At 40.3% G+C, this 20,880-nt stretch overlaps 1 protein-coding gene across 3 annotated transcripts in view; it reads left to right on the forward strand.

The window, feature by feature from the left end:
• The first annotated feature begins 330 nt into the window (after positions 1–330).
• Positions 331–20,880, forward strand: part of adamtsl3 (ADAMTS-like 3) — a 214,658-nt gene continuing 194,108 nt past the window's right edge. For all 3 annotated transcript variants that reach the window (XM_022669516.2, XM_049465585.1, XM_022669518.2), the window contains exons 1-2: positions 331–543; positions 2,564–2,693. In XM_022669516.2, the coding sequence (XP_022525237.2) occupies positions 2,625–2,693 (69 nt within the window). In that variant the 5' untranslated portion in view covers positions 331–543; positions 2,564–2,624. The remainder of the gene's footprint in view (positions 544–2,563; positions 2,694–20,880) is intronic.

Genomic DNA, 20,880 nt, shown 5'->3' on the forward strand with positions numbered 1-20,880 from the left:
ATATAATTAATTTATATAATTAATTATTTAATATAAAAGACTGAGAAGAAACTGGAGTCATTAAGTAAGTATTTAAGGTACAAATATTTGTATTGATATGAATACTACATTTTTATTTATGTATTTTAAAGTATTAAAATATAAAAATAAAAAAAGATCGATAAAGAAATTATGCTTATATTAACACTGGAGTGTCTGTCGCTGTTATAATTCTGCAGCGCCGCCTGGTGGAGCAGTGGAGCAGCGCAGCCCACAAACTTCCCTTCTCTCTCTCTCGCTCTCTCTCTCTACCTCTCTCTGTCTCCCTCTCTCCCTCATCTCTGTCTCTCTCTCTCTCTCTCTCTCTCTCACGCCCCCCGTTCAGCAAGCGGCAGCAACAGCAGCAGCTCTCACAGCTCGTGCACCGACCGTCCCAGCAGCACATCTGCCCTGCGAACACATCTGCACCGCGCGCATCTGCTGCGCATTTCCACAGCACTTCAGCGCGCGCTCCGTCCTGCGTTGGGAAAATGGAAATCCTCCAGCCTGAGTTTGCAGGGAGAGGTGAGCGCCAGACATCAGCATGCACGAGCCGCTGTCTCTCTCTGTACGCTATACGTAGGGGTGCGCGCGCGCCTGCGTCAGCTGTTTAGTTCACTTTCTCCTTTGTGGGTTGCTGATGTTTGTATTTGTGTGTATGTGTTTGTGTATAAGAGATAGAGTGATATACATGCATACATAGAGAGAGAGAGAGAGAGAGCGAGAGATAGATTCAGATATAGAGAAACATATATAGAGATACAGAAAGCATGGCAGAGCATCCCAACTCCATATGCATGACTAAACTGTGAAGCACGAGACTGGAGACTGTCATGCAGTACCTGTCCATAAGGACTGAATCCTAATGCTCCATCATGCAGCTGTGCTTGATTCTGGTTTTACGATGTTTGCTGCATTGTGAATAAATGTTTATTATACAAAAAAATCAGAAAAATATTAATTTTAAAAATGTATCCCATGATTAAATGGTTAGATTTAAGATTTAAAGTAAAGTTTTTAGAACTGTGTCAATCATCCCTGTGCCTGGATATCTACCTTCTGTTGAATCAAGTTCCAACCATGATCTGCCACACCTGCTCTAACTAAATTCTGCAGAAGTCCTTGATTGGCTGGATCAGATGTATTATGCTAAACATACACTGGACGACTTCAAAAAGACTCTGAAAAGCCTCTAAAAAACGTTGAACAGACTTAAGTCTGACACCCTCACTCATCTAAAGAAACAGATTGTTTAGTCACAGATTAAGATTTTGCAAAGACTAGGGATCTTGCTGGGTAACTATTTGCAAGACTACATCTAGATTCTTCATACAATTATTATTTTATTATTTTTTATTTATTATAATTGTAAATGGGAAGACACTCTTGCTCACTCCACAGCTCCACCAGTTTCTCCTCCTTTTGTACACTCCGGGAGAACCATGATATCAGAGCCATCGCCAAAGTTTCATCCACGTCCTGTTCCGCCAATGTTCCCGCGCTTGCCTTGTTGGTTGCTCTTGCTCTCCTATTGGTTGTTGGCTTTGTTTACGTCACTATTTGCGTGAGCCAAGTATCAAGACTTACAATAGTATTAAACAATATTAATTTATTTGAAGGTAAATGGTATGCAGTTGTGTTGGTTTCCCTGATGGAGTGTTATTCTTCCTCTTGGTGTTGGGTTGGATGGTGGACAAGTGTTTCCACCCAAGAGTTGCTGTGTTATAAGAGAACCAGTTGTTTTTGATGGTCTCTCTTGTTCTAAATAAATAATTTAGATAGAAAAAAAAAGAAATTTATTCTGTGGTGTAGCTCACGCTTTATAATGTCTTATAGATTCTATGAAGTATATATATAGTTTTGGGTGAAATTCAGAAAAGATACAAAAATAATAGCAGAATAGTTAACAATTTTGAGAGTTGTTTTACTATGTGGGGAAAGAAAAACATCACTGATTGGTGGAAACTTCACACTAGACCTCAAGCAAGCTTGGACTGTGTGTCTCTCCACTCTTCCTCCAGACTCTCTTGATTTACAAATTAAATGTAAAATTTACTGATTAGTGACGGTTTGGAGAATCATGTCATCTGCTGGTGTTGATCCACTGTGTTTTATTAAGTCTAAAGTCAGTAAAGTCAGTGTTTTCCTGGAAAATCTTACAGCACTTCATGCTTCCCTCTGCTGACAACTTTTATGGAGATGAGGATTTAATTTTCCAGCAGGACTTGGCACACTGTCCAGACTGCCAAAAAGTACACATTTGTTTTCTATAATATTCACATTTTTTGAGACACTATTTTTTGGGTTTTCATTGGCTGTAAGCCATAAACATCAACAATAAAAGAAATAAACACTTAAAATAGATCATTCTGTGTTTAATCCATCTATATCATTTTTTTGAGATGTGCTAGTATATGTGTGTGTAACAAGCAAATGCTCATCTGGTTTGGGTTGGGAGGGAATGCTGATGGATCTATTTTAGTGGAATTGTGATGTAAGTCACATCCCTTTACTTTTGAACTGACTGTGCATCTCTTCTTCACAGGCTGATATCACACTGTAGGCACACTCAGGCTTCCAGGCTGGAGCGGAGCGACGGCGCGAAAATGGAGCTGTCACTTTGCTGCGTGTGGCGGATCAGCGTTGCTCTCGCGCTCATGGCGTCTGGCGCTCAGGTATGACTAACTTTAGCTGTGCACTTTATTATCGGTAAATGACTTTAACCATTCGTAACAGACTGTTTTCGGAATGTATAAGAGAATATGCTTCCTCTTATAAGCTCCATTGATCATATACAGTAGGAGCACTTTGTAGTTCTAAACTGTAATTACAGACTGTAGTCCTGTAACTGTTATCTCTGCATACATTATTTTTATTGTTACCTTCCTTTTACCCTGTTCTTCAATGGTCAAAACACCACAATACCACCGCAGAATAGCTATTATTTGGACACTGGGTCCTTTCATGAGTGTATGTTGTGTTGCAATGAATGGATCAGACACAGCAGTAGCTGCAGTGATGCTGCTGGAGTTCTTAAACACTGGCTGTGACCGAAATGGCTCCCTCCTCCCTCATTGTTGCGCTATATAGGGAGACACTATTTAGTTCAGGATGTAGCTGTAAAGCAGGAGTGAATTCGGACACTACCTCATCATCATGCGCCAGCACCGGCCGCATACAGCACACACACACACACACACACACACACACACATGTGAGAGTATAAGCTGTGTTTAAAACTCCATAAACACATTGAAACTGAGCTCTGAATTAATGTTAGTGAATCTCTGAGCTGATCATGGGAGTAATTAATCTCTCTGACTGTTACATTTACGCTGTTTACAAACATAATCCTCACACTAATGAACTACATGGAGAAACACCTGAAACTAACAGCAGAGAGCGACTCGCAATGTTGCCAGATTGGTTGGATTTATGCTAAAATTCAGGTGGGTCTGACAGTGTCTGGAGGAAACGCTGTGCTTTGATGGGTGGACTTTGTTCGTTGCTTGAGAGCTTATTTTTATGAACTGCAATTACTTTTACTTGATTCGTGTGACCTATGATACAAAGCACAAAACACGTATATAATACAAACATGAAAATAAATTTATTTAATATATATATATTGTTGGAATAAACCTTGTAATATTATTGATATGACGAACATCAGCTGTTCATCAGCTGGTGGTTTTCTCAGCATTTTGGCGGATTTGAAACACGTTTTACTCAGTGACATTTATCTGAACACCACTGTAACAACCTGGCAACCCTGGTGGCTCGCTGTCCGCTCCGTTTGCCTGTTGCTTAGTAACGAGACTCGCAATGCATTCTGGGACACATTTTAGCTCATGTAGTAAGCAGAGATGTTTCCTATAAATCATGATGCATTATGGGAGTTTATAGTGCCCTTAAAAATAACGTTCGAATTCACCCTTATGAAGACAGAAGCTCTGAATTCGTTGCTGTACAGTTTCTCATCAGTTTGGTCTTCCTCTAGTCTTCTATCAGTGGTCTCAAGACACTGCCCACAGGATGATGCTTACAGGATGATATTGGCTGGATATTTTTCGGATAGTGCAGAGATCTCCAACTTTCTACAGAGTCAAAAATACAGACCTGAAATGAGGTGTGTTCAGGTCAATTTCTGTCAATGGAATCTTGGCAATGGAAAACTGCGCCATTGAAATATCAATCTGCCAAAGTTTGGCAGAGCTCACCTGGCTCTTAATAGCAATGGCAAGTGACACGCTACCTACTTTATCACGCTTTACACCCAAAACACACCCATGATTAATTAAGAGACGCCCAAGGTGTATTTTTCTGTCGCTACAAGAGCAAACACACACTGACACATCCTAAATCATGCTGAGAAGTGCGTCGTTGAAGGCTTGCCTATATATCACTAAAATAGTGCCAATAGTATTTACATGCTGCTTCAAACCCTATCCACGATGTGGTCCTTTTAAAATGAATTTCAATACAAAAGCAATCCAGTATGACGTCATGTGATACATTGCTATTCTCCCGGCCTATTTCCAGCCTGTGCAGTGAAACATTTTCAGAATAGGAATTATTACTGAGCCTCTTTTATGACAGTGACAGACATCTCTGTATCCTTTTCACATTTCAAAGCAATTTCCCACCTGATTCCTTTTAAAACACTGTACTGACTGGCAGCACATGACCACAGGCGATCTGCGAGCTCATTTTACATTCATACTGATTCTTTGAATGCTGATTGCTAAATAGAGTCTCTGGCCCTGCGCTACTCCGCTGTGCGTTCAGAAGGTGGACCAGTTGAATGTCGTCTCTCGTTTTATACGACACTGGACACTGGTGCCAGTTATATATAGAGTCCAGCGAGAAGCTTAATGGAAGAGTTGGCATGCACATGAATGCGGGTATAATCCGTGACAATAGGCAGCTGAGGGCCTCTCGGTAATGGCAATTTGCACCGCGGAGCTGCCGAACGGAGTGGCCCGGTTCTCTTTGTCCGGCGCTGGTGGGTGCGCGTACGGAAATAGCAGCTGAAACCTGAGGCCATTCTTTGTGTACCTGAGAGAGGGTGGACGGCAGAAGGACGGAGGAATGGTGGGCAGAAACGGAAGGGGGTCCTGGTTTCCTGGGTGTGGCAGTGTGAGGCCCAGAAAACTGTATTTTATCTTTTTTTTTAAGATCAATATTGGTTATTATCAGTTATCAAGTATCAAGATTAATGTTGCTAATTGGATGATATGGTGTTGGTTGGGTATTTTTGTGTTGCTTAAATTGTGTCTAGGTGTTTGATTTAGTGTTCCTGAAGAGTCCCATTGGGCCCTATTTTAGCAATGTATCCGTCTTTGCTTTCCTAGCGACAGGAAAAGTATGCCATGTGCGTCTTGAAGCGCTTAAAAGGCATGTACTAATTCTCTTAATTATTCATGATTGTGCTTTGGGCGTAATCTGCAATAATATCAGCATGTCACTTGTCATTCCCTTTAAGAGTCAGGTGCGCTCTGACTTTGGCGGATTGCTATTTCAGTGGCGTAGTTTTCCATTGCCAAGAGAGGAATATGCCAGAAATTTACCTGAACACACTTCATTTCGAGACCAAACCGCCCATCGGCATAGATATATTCACAGGCACTCTTGCTGTATTTTTCTTTACAGATCAATATTGGTTGTTATCAGTAATTATTATTTAAATGTGGGTAAGATTGATGTTGCTAATTGGATGATATGGTGTTACTTAGTGGGGACTGGGTGGGTGTTTTGGTGTTGCTATGTTGTTGCTAGGACGTGCCTAGGTATTTGATTTAATGTTCCTAAAGGTTCCTATTGGGCCCTGATTTAGCAATCTATCTGTCTTTGCTATCATAATGACTGGAAAAGTACGCCAAGTGCGCCTTGAAGCACTCAAAAGGCATGTATTAATTCTCTAATTAATCATGATTGTGTTTTGGGTGTAATCTACAATAAACCTATCAGCATGTCACTTGCCATTCCCTTTTAGAGCCAGGTGAGCTCTGACTTTGGGGGATTGCTATTTCAATGAGGCAGTTTTCCATTGCCAAGATAGGATTGGAATATGCCAGAAATTTACCTGAACACACCTCATTTCGAGACCACGACATTTCCAGATATATCCACAGGCACTGTTGCTAGGTGGAAGGTGTAAAAATATTCTATTCAATTTTATTTATAAAGCGCTTTTTTTACAACAGAGAAAATTACTCTTTAATTGCAGTTGTTGCCGCCAAGGGTGGCAAAACCCATTTACTAGGTTTTGAGGGCAAACACTTTTTCACACAGGGCCAGATTGGTGTTGATAGTTTTTTTTTCCTTTAATAAATAAAATTATTAGTTAAAAATATATTTTCTCAGGTTATCTTTGTTTGATATTAAAGTTTGTTTGATAATCTGAAAAATATCAGTACAAAAAAGCAAAAACAAAAGAAATCACCACTGTAGCTGGTCGTAGTCCCGTGGTGGTCAGCAGCATAGGCAGTTCTCATTCTGTTGGAGACCATCATCCAGCAGTGGTCGTCTTGTTGTCATGGCTATGGATACCTGAGCGTTCCGCTAAGAGAAAGTTTTTATTCTGTTTTTTCTTTGTTGGGCATCCCAGCTCTTCATACAAACTTTCTGATGACCCATGTGTTATCTCCATTAGTCCTGAAAAGAACAGGGGACATCTTTCTTTTTTATTAATATTTTCATTGTGAATTATTCAGGATTTTTTTTCTTTTTTGAGGACTCTCTGCAGTAATCTCCAGCACTAATATTTGTTCAGTGGACTAAACCTTTTTGTGTGATTTATGTGAGTGTGAAAGCCGCCGGGAGCTGAATGAAACAGGTGTCCTGCTTTTTTCTGCTTCACTCTTTAACCTCTGTCTGACAGTATGGCCTTCCTTACACACACACACACACACTTTTTTGCTGTATGGATTCCATGAGCTATACCTGTGTCCAGGCTTGTGTTTGGAGTTAGAGGATTTCCTTTTCCACTTCCACCTTTGATGGGGTGTGTTTTTAGGTGTGTGTAGGTGTGTGTATGTCTCTTTAAATAAGCTTATTTCTACACTTTTGGTATCTGGAATTGCTCACTTTTTCACAGCATAATACAACCTTGCCTTTTAAGACTTTTAAGAAGTCAAGAAAAACCTTAACAAATGACCTTGACACTGTTTAACCCCAAGTATCTACTTTAAAACATCCAGTGTTTCCTCTAGGATTTATTTCAGCAGCAGAAGCAGGCCCACACTCCCCTGCCCCACTTTAGGAAGAGCCAATAAACACCAACTTGAAATTATTATTATCTACCTGCTTATAAAATATGAAATAAAGTGTTTAAAGTGCTGGTATGAAAATGACACACAGGCCAGATTCAGGACAAACACCTGAAGATAAAAATCTCCTTTTATTACTAAAGCGACTAGGCTTACAAAAGTAGAGAGGGACAGGCAAGGTCAGTAACAAAATGGCAGCAAATATAAACAACATACCAGAGAGTAGTTAGGCAAAGCATGGTCAAGCAAGAAAAATCCAGCCAGCATTACAAGGGAGTAGGTAAAAGAGGAGTACAAAAATTATGAAAAAAAAAGTTGGCAACAGGTAAAAATAGAAAGGGCAAGCAAAAGACGATAAACAGAGACACAAAAAAGGGTCAGTTACAAAAAGGCAAATGCAATTAAATGTATTAAACTAAATTAAATACTCAGCCCTGAGCACTGAAAACTAAGGGGTATTTATACAGGGGATGACAAGTGAAAACAACAGCCTCCTTTGCTGCCTACCGCACTCTAACTTAACATTTGCTAGTTTAATCCAATCACATGTCTCCACCTTCTTTACTAAAAGCCCTCTACAGACTGTAATCGTAATTTCCTGACATTTTATTAAATTCTAAAGCAACTGCGAAAAAAAAAATAAAAAATACCGCGCTGCTGAAACACTGACTTTGCTAATAATCAGGTTAACCATTGGGCGACCATCGCTGTGGTACAACTTGTTGAACCCTGATGAAGGAAACATCATGCGTTCTCTGGAGTAATGGAGCTCCATCTAGTAGCTTGAGTTGGCATGAGTTAGAGCTTCAGAACTAATCACCCAACATCAGAACATCAGTGATGCTCTTTAAATGCGGTCAGATTCTCCTCACAGTAACGCTCCAACATCCAGTATAAAGAATCCTCAGAAGAGCAAAGGCTGGTACTTCAGCAACGAGAGAACCCCCCCTCCCCCCCAAAACACACACACACACACAAACCCCAGTGATGTATGAGTGATTCACTGAGCTCTTTAATAACTGTCACTTTCTGCCAGCTTCATAAACCAGTCTTAGAAGAAGAAGCCATCCTCTTCTCTTCTATCCATTCTGTTCCTCTGCAGACAGTCTGCTCTTCCTCTACTCCAGATCTCAGAGCTCAGAGGATTTACGTCTGAAAAGAGAATATTGAAGACTCACTGAGAGTGTAATTTGAAGATGACACATTAGGACAGATAGGATTCTGAAATTTGAGAATTCGTGCTCAACTTGCTGTGTGGATCATGACAGGCAGATGATGGATTATCCTTATGTCTGATAATCATGTTTTAGAAAAGAACAAGTTCATATTCCTAAAGTTTTAAGAGTTCAGAAATCAATATTTGGTGGAATAACCCTGGTTTGTAATCACAGTTTTCATGCATGTTTCTTGGTATTTTCTCCTCCACCAGTCTTACACACTGCTTTTGGATGACTTTATGCCTGCACTCCTGGTGCAAAAATTCAAGCAGTTCGGCTTGGTTTGATGCTTTGTGATCATTTATCTTCCTCTTGATTATATTCCAGAGGTTTTCAATTTGGTAAAATAAAAAAAAACGTATCATTTTAAGTGGTCTTTTTTTCCCCCAGAGCTGTACATGACACCTATGTATGGAATTATAGTAAATGCATAAACTAAATAATAATACTGAGATATAGCTGATCATAATTCCATCGTCTGGCTTTATTTGTTTACCTTTACCAGCTTTCTAAAGTATCCCCAGCTCCGTTCAGAAAAGACAGAGCTATTGTTTGCTAAAGTAGGACACTGACCTGTTTTAAGGCTATTTTCAACAATTAGGCTAATGCTTTTGTTATTTTAAATGGATTAGGTGTGAAATGCTCAGTCGTTTTGGTCAAAGGTTGTAAAACACAAATGACAAATACATGGGCATTTGCATATTTTGTGTATTAACAATTCGTTTTATTCCAAAAGGCAGAATAAAGAGTCTAATTTATCCTTAGCTGTCTCTATCCTGCATTCTTTCTATTTTATTTATCTCAAGTATATTTATGTTTTTTTTCCGGTGTTTTTTTTTTTACCAGTAACTGTGTATTTTTTAGTGTATAGTATTTAGTGTCCTCAGTGGTCACCAGTCCAACCCATAGACTGTATATAGCTGGACAGAGCATTGTCTCTCAAAAGTGAAGCCACCACAGGTCGGGCGCCCCCTGCTGTTCGGTTGCAGAAAGCTGTGTAACTCCACCCATCCCCATAGGTTTCAATGGCAAAACAGACAACTTTCAATCACGTTTTTTTCTAATATACTGTAATTCTACCTCCATTATTTAAATGCAACAGCTAGTGTAACCTCTGCTTATATTGTAAATTTTTTATATCCCCACAGAATTCGGTTTTTAAAACGTTATTCAGCTCTATTCAAACGTCGGTTCCGCTCCGCAGCCTGTGACCACAAGGCAGCCCTCAGGGGCGGGGTTATTCAAATGAGTAGGCTGTCTCTCCACAGTCTTTCTCCCTCCTCTGGACTCTACTGCGCAGACTTGGGTATCAGGATCGCCAATATGGCGGAAGATTTTGGCTTCATTTTCACTGAATGAATGGGAACGGCGACACGGCGTCCATCTTTTTTTACAGTCTCTGGTCCAACCAAACCACCTGGTTCTACTGGTTCGAATCAGGTCATCTGAGCTTTAAAACAAGTAATTACGTTAAAACATTAGTTGAGTGGAAAGTGGGAAACAAATTTCATAGCACTGGAGAGAGTTGTCTAATCTACCCCTCCTTCCTAGACATAAAGCTCACACAGGTTGCCAGGTTGAGGACACTGAACCTACATGAAAGAGTATATTTGTATGTTTTCATATATTTTAGTGTACTCTTTGCTGCTGAGGTAGTAAACAGCTGTGGCCCGTCTGCTTCTCCAATGTGATTGATTGCAGTTCATGCTGGTATGCTGTTGCATGATGTTGCATGGTGTTCACCGGCACTAGTCTGGATCACTTTACCTTAAATCTCAAATGCCTTGATTAACTCAATTGCATGCTGACCACTGAATATGAATGCAAATGCTTGAATGTTAAAATGATTCAAATTTCCATTCCTTCCAGTGATTGTGATTAGGGGTGGGCGATATGGCCCCAAAATAATATCATGATATTTCATGATATTTTCGCGATAACGATACTCTAGACGATATAAAATAAACCCTAAATTATGAGATTATTTCAAGAATACACTACTGCAACAAAATACAAATTTAATTTTTATCATGATTTGGCATACCTCTAACTGAGATATTAAAAATGCAAGAATGTTATCAGATATGTAACAGAATGATTCAGAATATCATGATACTAATAATGCACTCCAAATATCTCCATATATCCGGGATTAAAGTAAAGTAAATGATACTGAACAGATATAATCTGTCTCTAGTAGATATGTAATGAGAAATGAGAACAGAGTGATTTTTTCTTTGGCTAAAAACAACAAAAAAAAAGTATTACCCTAATGTGATAATTAGGTGTGGGTGATATGGCATGATATTGCAGGGTATAATATCGTTCACGATAGTCAAAAATGTTGGCGATATTACTGCGTACGATACGATATGGCACACCCCTAATTGTGATACATTATCTAGCTATACTTAGCTAATATTTGCCAGAACTCGGTGCTTACCTGTTTAGGTGGTAATCAGCTAGCCAGATCAGAACTTGTCTTGTAGTACTTCTGGTCTCTGTTGAGCTTGCTGTCGTGTTCCATACCTGGCAGCACGGGGTGTGGAAATATGTTTTCCTAACATCTGATCACACATCCTGATCATTTAATGAGTTAGCACAGAGGGTATAATACCTATTGGTCCAATAATGATCTGAGACATTTTAATCAGGGCAAAATGTGATAACTGGACAACTGGGTCAGAAATCTCACAAACATTAGGCAGGTCTTATAGGATATCCCAGATTACAGATGTGATCCTTGGAGGCTTACTTATGAGCTACACGTACATAGGTAGTGTGTAATGCTACTTTATTCTCTTAATTAATCATGGGTGTGTTTTGGGCTTAACATGAAATAAACCAATCAGCGTGTCACGTGCCATTCCCTTCAAGAACGAGGTGCGCTCTGACTTTGGCGGATTGCTATTTTAACAGTGCATCGCTTCTTCGTTTTTCAGCACAGCAAACTGATCTGCGCATTCACACGATGAGTATGCGTGAGCAGGTCATTTATAGGAAACAGCAATGTTATTTTATTCTTTATTCTGTTTATTGTTGATGTAAAAGTCGTGTTTGCGCCCTGTGACGCGCCTACATGAATGCCGGTGTATGCATGCCAAGGGTGCTTAGCGCACCTAAGATAGCATAGATAAGATAGGAACTGTATAGAGGTCTGACGGTTGACTGTCGTCAGGGTTCTAATCAGTCGGTAGCGCACCTTTGTCTTCCGCCACCAAGATAGCAATTCGCCAGATGCGTATTTACCTGGATACACACCTCACTTGCAGACCACCACGCCCATCAATGTAGATTTATTCCATAACTCTGTTGGTATTTCAACAGCGCATGTGCAAGATAGAAGATAACAGGTGCAAAATAGACTCTTGGTGGGGTGTAAGATAGCAATGAGCACCTCAATGTTCCTTGCACAGGGTGTAAGGTAGGGCCAAGTCTGGCACCACTACCCATCAAGTTTCCTTCCTGTTCGTTGATTTATTCTAGGTTCAACTATTGGTTTGATGTTGAGTGTACAGTTGAAACATTATATTGAACATGTTAAACGTTTACGTAGAAGGACTGAAATGGAAAATGATTTCTCATAACCTGCTCAAATTGCTTTTGTATCTCATTCAAAAAAGCCCTGCCCACCGTGTGACTGCCGTGTTTATGGAGTGGGCAGCTCCAGCAGTGACCAGAGCTGTAGGTAGGGTCAACACTGGAGCTTTGCATGAGGCCAGCAGAGAAATGTGCTCACTCAGAACCGATTAAGCCAGCCGAGAGCAGCCCTGTCCCTTTTGTCATCACTGGCTGGTGCTTTACAGATGCCTGTCAGTAGTGTGTGTGTGTGTGTGTGTTTGTGTATATGTGTAACACAGAGGTGTGAGACTGTGATCTGGGAGCGTTTGCTGTTTGTAGCTGCAGAGAGTTTGAGCTATGGGCTGTTTGAACAGCTGAGACACGTAAAACACCGACTGGCTCCACACACTAAGCTGCAGGAGAAGATAGGGGCAGGGGTTAAACTGGGATTTAGGAGGTGGGTGGAGGGCAGTGGGGGGGCTCTGCTTCTTTTATGGCTGCCAACAATGTGGTAACAATACGTGTGTGACAATACGATCTTTCCTAGCAACTGTTGTGAAGTTGGACAAGCTTCCTAGAACACTGGAATAAATCCCATTCAAACCTAATTAGAGCCTGTAACTACGCTCATTTTACAGAAGCTAGTACACGTCTATGGGCTCTACAAAACATATTCATGCAGTTCTTTGCACAAAAATCACTCCCACATAAAGAGATCTCACCAGCTCTATTCTTGCCAGTTTCTTCAGTTCCTTTTCAGAATGAGCCGTTTAAAGGCTCTGTCACTTTTATGCGCCCACAAATCTGCTGATTCGACATGAACAGTAGGTACAGATTCCTCCATCAGACGAAGTCTGCTGGCTAAAATCCTGCTGGGTACTTTCCAAGGTTCAAGGTTTAATGCACTTTTTTGGAGTGTTCATAAGGGCAGTAGAGCCCCAAGTGGAAATACCCAAGTTTTGCATAGTTTGTCCCCTTAAAAAAGGATTTTTTGACAATACATATATAAACCCTAGATTGACTTTTAAAATTAGCCTATTTTCAGTATTTGTGTAAATCCTTTACCCTAGTTGGTAGCACAAGGGCCACTGGGCTTGTCTACAAAACATATTCTCAAGAGATTCCTCACTCAGATGAAGTCTGCTGGCTAATCCTGCTGTGTACTGTCCAAGGTTCTTAACCAGAATGACCGACATGGCGGATCTTTAACTGATCTAGTGGGTGGGGCTCTGGAGGGGTTTGACGTGTGAGGGGTGGTGCCAGAATGGTTGTATGCAGGTCTTCTTTCTTATTTTGACATCACAATTAGGGAGTCATTTAAACAAACGGCTCATAGAAGCACATAGGTTCCTGACACCGAACTCTTTCAACTGATTTACAGAGTGTTCATAGGAGGATTTGAGGCCCAAATGAAAATAAAAAAAAATGTTTTGCACAATTTGTCCCCTTAAAAAAAAATGATTTTAGATTCTACCAATAGAGCTAGGCTAATTGTCACACCCATTCAGCTGATTGTCAGCTGTATATCCCCCATGTGAAGTCAGCCACCTTCTCTTTTCAAACTGCTGATGCAGCATTGTCGAGTAGCATCACAGCGTGCTCGGAGGAAAGCGCAGCGACTCGGGTTTCGATACATCAGCTCACAGATGCCTTGTGCTGATCTACATCACCCTTGGAGTGATAATGGGGAAAGAGCGCCATCTACCCACCCAGAGAGATCAAGGCCAATTGTGCTCTCTCTGGGCTCCGGAAGCTGATGGCAAACTTCATGACTGGAATTGTAACCAACGATCTCCCGGTCATAGTGGCAGCACATAGCCTGCTGGACCACTCAGCACCCAAAAGTATTGCAAACAAAATATTGCCCAACTTCAATATATTAATATAAATTAATATTTTCTCACACCCCTTTTTTAGAATGTATTATTTTAGTACTGTCCATCTTCTGGAGTTGTAGCCTCGAGCTCTCTTTAAGGTTAAATGTTAATAGCACACTCTAATCATAGTAGTATTTGCTGATGTGTAACTTAAATTACTTAAATTAATAAAAGCTATTAAATCAGTGAGATTAGTTCACTGCTGGATCACTGTAGAACAGCCCTTGGTTAAATTACATAAACACCAGATGTAAAATATGAATTAAGGAATAAATGTAATGAATATGGTTATTTAATCATTCTCTCTCTGAACCGACTGCAGCAAGGGTCAGCTGCTTGTTCTTGAAAGGAAATCCGCTGATTGGGATTGTTTATATTTGACTGTGTGAAACGCTGAGCCTTGCTGGAGACTGACATTATCTGGAGTTTAGATCGAGGTGGTCCTGTGTTCCCGACTCCGTTTCACAGGCCCTCTCATTTGCTGGACTTTGATTTCTGCAGACAATCTGACCTCACGTGAGCTGGCATATCTGAGCCTGATTTCACTCAACATTAGTACATTTGTTAGTGTGAGATTTTCAGCATTGATAATGAGTCTGAGACTGCAGATCTTTCAGTTATACATTACAAAGTAGAATATTTTATTAAACCAAGGCAAGATATTAACATTTGCCAGTGTTTTAATGAAATTCAGTGTTTTTTATGGTATATGTGTTTTTGTGGTATTCAGTGTTTCTGAAGTATCCTGTGTTGTTTCTGTGGTTTTCAGTGTTTTTGTGGTATTAAGTGTTGTTTCTATGGTTTTTAATGTCTCTGTGGTATCTAGTGTTGTTTCTTTTGTGTCCACAGTTTCTGTGGTATCCAGTATTGTTTCTCTGGTATTGAGTGTTTCTGTGGTATCCAGTGTTGTTTCTCTATCCAGTGTTTTTGTGGTATCCAATGTTTCTATAGTTTCCATGGTTTCTGTGGTATCCAGTATTGTTTTTCTGGTATTGAGTGTTTCTGTAAAATTGAGTGTTTTAGTTGTGTCAGTGTTTCTGTGGTATTGTGTGTTGTTTCTGTGGTTTTCAGTGTTTCTGTGGTATTGAGTGTTGTTTCTGTGGTATCCAATATTTTAGTGGTATTCAGTCTTTCTGTAATATCCAGTGTTTCTGAAGTATCCCATGTTGTTTCTGTGGTATCCATTGTTTCTGTGGTATCCAGTGTTGTTGCTATGGTATCCAGTGTTGTTTTTGTGGTATCCAGTGTTTCTGTGCCTTTAGTGTTTCTGTGCTATGCAATATTGTTTCTCTGGTATTCAGTGTTTCTGTGGTATCCAGTGATGTTTTTGTATTATCCACGATTTCTGTTGTATCAAGTGTTTCTGTCGTATCTACAGTTTATGTGGTATCCAGTATTGTTTCTCTGGTATTCAGGGTTTCTGTGGTATCCAGTATTGTTTCTCTGGTACCCAGTGTTTCTCTGGTTTCCCATGTTTTTGTGGTACCTAGTGTTATAGCCACTGTAATCCCTGTTTTTATGTTTTATCACATGCTTTGATATTTTAGCCTGGGTAAAAAAATAAATTAAATATAATGTGTTTAAGATTTTGAAAAGCAACAAACATTGCTGGAAGGATTGGACTTAGTTTTGTTTTGAATGGGTCTCTATGGGTTCATATGTGAACTGGAGCACTTAAAATATGTAAAGAGTACTTTATACAGTGGGAATCTCTTTTATGTTGTGACAGACATTGGTACGCTAAATGGGGGAAGCCAAGGGGCCCTGAATTTCCACTGGTACTCCTGGACAGAGGCATTAAGAGTTAGATTTTAATCAGCTGTTTGTACTGTAGGTAATTGCATAACTGGCACATAATCAGCTCTACAATATTCATTTAGTTTTTGTTTTTTTAGCAAACAAATTATAGCTGAAATGATCTCCTGAAGTGAACTTTTACCTGTGTTTGTAACTGTTATTATTAACCTGTCAACCCTTCACTTTCCTTTCTGGCACAATAAGAGTTGAACAGTTCTAGCTGTACCAGAAGCAGCTGCTTGTAACTGCAATTTTTACAGATAAAGCATTAAATCAGCACAACACACAAATACATCTCTTTACTAAAGTAACACCCCTGACTAAAGCGAAATCATTTGGAAATGAGTCTTAATGAATCCCACATGTGGTGTCAGTGCTGGCGCCAGGTTTTTTTTTTTTTCAGCACTGTGTTTGGTAGAAAGAGAAGGTAAAGGAAATGGAGAAGACAGGAGCAAAGAGCAGCAGAGGAATGGAGCTGCAGAGTGCATACCGCCTGAGCTCACCGTACCTTTTTGAGCCGCTAATGAGGGAAGTCACTTGCACTGGAAAAACTTGTGCTGAAGGAAATTTGAGGGATTTTTTTACTCGGATGAAATAGAAGGACACATTTTTGTCTTTAGTTTTTACCTTGGAAATTTGGAATAGATTGGGAAATAATATTTAATTTTTGTGTAACAGAGGTATATATTACAGGTGCATACAATATTTGGCAACTGAAATTATCCAAATCCATTCATATCAAATAATGACTAACTAATTTTAAGTCTAATTGTGCAGTGTTGGAATGTCTGCTGTTGTCCTTCACAACACAATACAAAATACATTAAGGCTATTTAATAAATTTAGTGGTAAAAAAAGTTAATCTATAATAGTCTATTATAGATGCCTCATAGATGCTCAATTAACGTTTAACTAACATTAAACTGCACGATTAAATGCAACTAATCTTTAAGGTGAAAGTAAATAATAAGGCGAAGCGTAAAATATGCATAGGCTAAAGCATAGTGGGTGTGGGGAAAAATAGGGTATGCATAGACTTTGGCATAGTGGACGTGGCAAAACGTAGGTTATGCCTAGGCTATGGCATAGCGGATGTGAGGAAATTAGAGAATGTGTAGGCTCTGGTGTAGGGGACATGGCAACACATAGAGTATGCATAGGCTATGGCGTAGGGGATGTGGCGAAACATGTAGGGAATGCGAGGGCATTGCGTAGGTGTAGTAGCAAAACGTATGGGTATGGGTAGATTATGGCGTAGGTGGCGTGGCGATATGTTGATTACGGCGTAGGTGGTGTGGCGATACCTAGAGTATGCGTAGTGGAAGTGGCAATACGTAGGTTACAGTGTAGGGGAAGTGGTGATACATAGGGTATGTGTAAGGGAAGTGGCTATACGTAGGGTATGCGTAGATTACGATGTAGGGGAAGTAGTGATACGTAGGTAATGCGTAGGTTACGGTGTAGGGGAAGTGGCGATACGTAGGGTATGTGTAGGTTACGGCCTAGGGGAAGTAGTGATACGTAGGGTATGCGTAAGGGAAGTGGCTATACGTAGGGTATGCATAGATTGTGATGTAGGGGAAGTAGTGATACGTAGGGTATGCGTAGATTATGATGTAGGGGAAGTAGTGATACGTAGGGTATGCGTAGATTACGATGTAGGGGAAGTAGTGATACGTAGGGTATGCGTAGGTTACGGCGTAGGGGAAGTAGTGATACGTAGGGTATGTGTAAGGGAAGTGTCTGTATGTAGGGTATGTGTAGTTTACGATTGTAGGGGAAGTAGCGATACGTAGGGTATGCGTAGGTTACGGTGAAGGGGTAGTGGCAATACGTAGGGTATGTGTAGGTTACGGCGTAGGGGAAGTAGTGATACGTAGGGTATGTGTAGTTTAAGGCGTAGGGGAAGTGGTGATACATAGGGTATGCGCAGATTACGATGTAGGGGAAGTGGCGATACATAAGGTATGCTAAGGTTACAGCGTAGGGAAAGTAGGGATACGTAGGGTATGCATAAGGGAAGTGGCTATACGTAGGGTATGCGTAGGTTATGGCGTAGGGGAAGTGGCAATATATAAGGTATGCCTAGGTTATGGCATAGAGGAAGTGGGGACATGTAGAGTATGCATAGGGGTAGTGGTTACAGTGCAGGTTCAGTGCAGAAGTACACCTTTGAGGAGCTCATGAGGTGTAACCCTCAATGTAGCCTCCTCCTTTCCGACAAAGGTGAAAAGATCACTTATCTGCCCTTACCACAAGCATTCACCCCCCCATATGGACGGACTCTCACACTCTCTCTCTCTCTCTCTCTCTCTCTGACTCGACATGACCATCTCTCTCTCTCTCTCTCTTTCGTAGAGTTGGGCACTGAAAGGCTCTTTCATTGAAAGGTACAGTGTGGCCATTCACTGTGGTCAGCTGTAAACAGACACGCTCCCGATGTGCACCCTCTGCACTGCTAATCAGCTGGACAGGATCCTCTCTCTCTTGCTCTCTCTTTCTCTCTCTAACTCTCACTCTTTCCCTCTCTCTCTCTCTCTCTCTCTCTCTCTCTCTCTCGCTCTCTCTCTTGCTCTCTCATTCCCTGCAGTCTCCTCACACACACACCCTCTCTCTCTCTCTCTCTCTCTCTCTCTCTCTCCCTCTCTCTCTCCGTATCTCCCTGACATATCAAATAGGCTCCGGCACTCATTGCATAAAACTGTTTATTTCTCCTGTCAGGCAGAACGAGCTGTGAGCTTTCAGACAAAGACTCTGAGAGTGCCGGCTGCTGCACTGCTGCTCTCTATCTGGGTCAGGAAAGCGTCTGTTGGCAGTCATTTAGGTTGACTTCTAATAAAGACATTGTACTGGATGTATGTTGCTTTGCAGGGCTTCGGCCAGAATGACTCAGTTCTCTGAAACGAGGCACGAGGCAGTTTGTGAGGCACAAGAGGTCCAGCCTCTTCAGTCAATCTTTATTTTCATTCAGAGTTACATGGGTTACATGACCATCATCAAGTCAAGAGGCTTTTATTGTCATTCCAACTGAGTACAAGCACACAGTACAGTGAAAGTAGTGTACTGAACTGATACAACACTGAAAGAAATACAGTACAATACACACATACACAAATTGTGCAAACATAAAATTAGCAAAATTACAGAAAATCTCTAGGCACAATTCGAATTGACTATGTTTCAAAGGACTGATATCTCATTATATAACGATTATTAATATACAGCTCTAAAAAAAAAAAAAAGACCACTTAAAATGATGAGTTTCTTTGATTTTACGAAATTGAAAACCTCTGGAATATAATCAAGAGGAAGATGGAGGATTACAAGCCATCAAACCAAACTGAACTGCTTGACATTTTGCCCCAGGAGTAAAGGCATAAAGATATACAAAAGCAGTGTGTAAAACTGGTGGAAGAGAACATGCCAAGATGCATAAAAACTATGATTAAAAAACAGGATTATTCCACCAAATATTAATTTCTGAACTCTTAAAACTTTATAAATATGAACTTGTTTTCTTTGCATTATTTGAGGTCTGAAAGCTCTGAATCTTTTTTGTTTTTCTCAGCCATTTCTCATTTTCTGCAAACAAATGCTCTAAATGACAATATTTTTATTCGGAATTTAGGAGAAATGTTGTCTGTAGTTTATAGAATAAAACCAACAATGTTCATTTTACTCAAACATATACCTATAAATAGCCAAATTAGAGAAACTGATTCAGAAACTGAAGTGGTCTCTTAATTTCTTCCAGAGCTGAATCTTGATGCATCTTTTTCTTCTATATAGAAGTTTTACAGGATGACTCCCTGATACTTTTAAAGTAAAGTATCTGTAGTGATCCATAATGAATTAACTTCTGAAGTCAGATGCTTGTGGTAAAAAATATATAAGGCCTTAATTCTAGGGACAAAAAACTAAAGCCATAATGCAAGTGATGATCAAAACCAGAGAGAAAATAAACCGATTTGCTAGACAAAAGAGAAAACCTGAACCAAAAAAAGTCTGAAAACCAGAATACACAGTAAAAACAGAGCAAAAGGGTTAGCTGGAAATCAAGTATGAAAAAAAGAGTCAATACATGGAAATCAGAAAAAGAATGTGTAGTATGATGCAGGATAAACAGTGGCAATACATCGCGAAAAACAATACAGACAAACAGGTTTATATACATGTACGAATTAGTAACAGCTGCAAATTCTTCTGGGGATGCTGAGCGTGGTGACAAAAAGTGTTTTTGTTAGTTAAACTCTAGTGCCGACTTTTTTAACAGTATACAGTTGTTTTCTTTATACTTTTTTTTTGCGGATTTATTTTAAGTCATGTGCTTTGTTGCTATGTCTCTTTACCTATCCTTACCTGAGAGTGAAGCATTTCACAGGGAGCTTTGTTTTGAGAATAGTTATTTTTCTCACTTTAGCTTTTTTATGCTAGCTTTCTAATCAGTTTACTACTGTCCATCTTTTTCTTTTTTGATGTCCTAGAGGTCTTTTATAGACGCTCCCTGGCTCTTGTATAAAACTCTATGATCTCAGTGAGTGGATGGTGCTCGGCGTGGGCTGCTCGAGTCAGTGAGTCATTTTCAACTTGACGAACAGCTGTAATCCACTCAGCTGGCAACGACGAGAGCCTTAACACCACGGCCGCTAAACACCTCCTTCCTCCTCCTCCTCCTCCTCCCCCGTCCTCTGGAGGGCTCGTTTCTTACCACACGTTAAAAACTTCCAAACCGAAGCTCAGCCACTGGAGTTAGTCATCCACTTCTCAGCCCGGCCTCTTTGTGGGTTCTGTGGTGAGGATGGTGTGAATTATATATGTAAAGACTATTAAATTTTGAGTAAGTGATGATGAATTCAGCATCTCCTGAAGAAGTTACTGACTGAAGCTTCCCCCTGTAGGCCGGGTCAGATCAGAGGTGGAGCCGGCTGTTTTGAATTCCAGGGGTTTGTGTGTTTATTTGCATGTTCAGCCAATAGAAGTATACCATGGCCCGGCCCATTCACACTGTACATACAGAATAGTGTTCCAGGACTGCATGCAGTTTTACTTTAGTGACTGATCTAAATGTCTAGTTTTGTGCTAGAATTTGTTTAACCAACAAATTTGATCAACCTACAAAACAAATCGAATTACTATTTT

Source organism: Astyanax mexicanus, chromosome 16 (assembly GCF_023375975.1).
Source record: "Astyanax mexicanus isolate ESR-SI-001 chromosome 16, AstMex3_surface, whole genome shotgun sequence".
Classification (NCBI taxonomy): Eukaryota; Metazoa; Chordata; class Actinopteri; order Characiformes; family Acestrorhamphidae; genus Astyanax; species Astyanax mexicanus.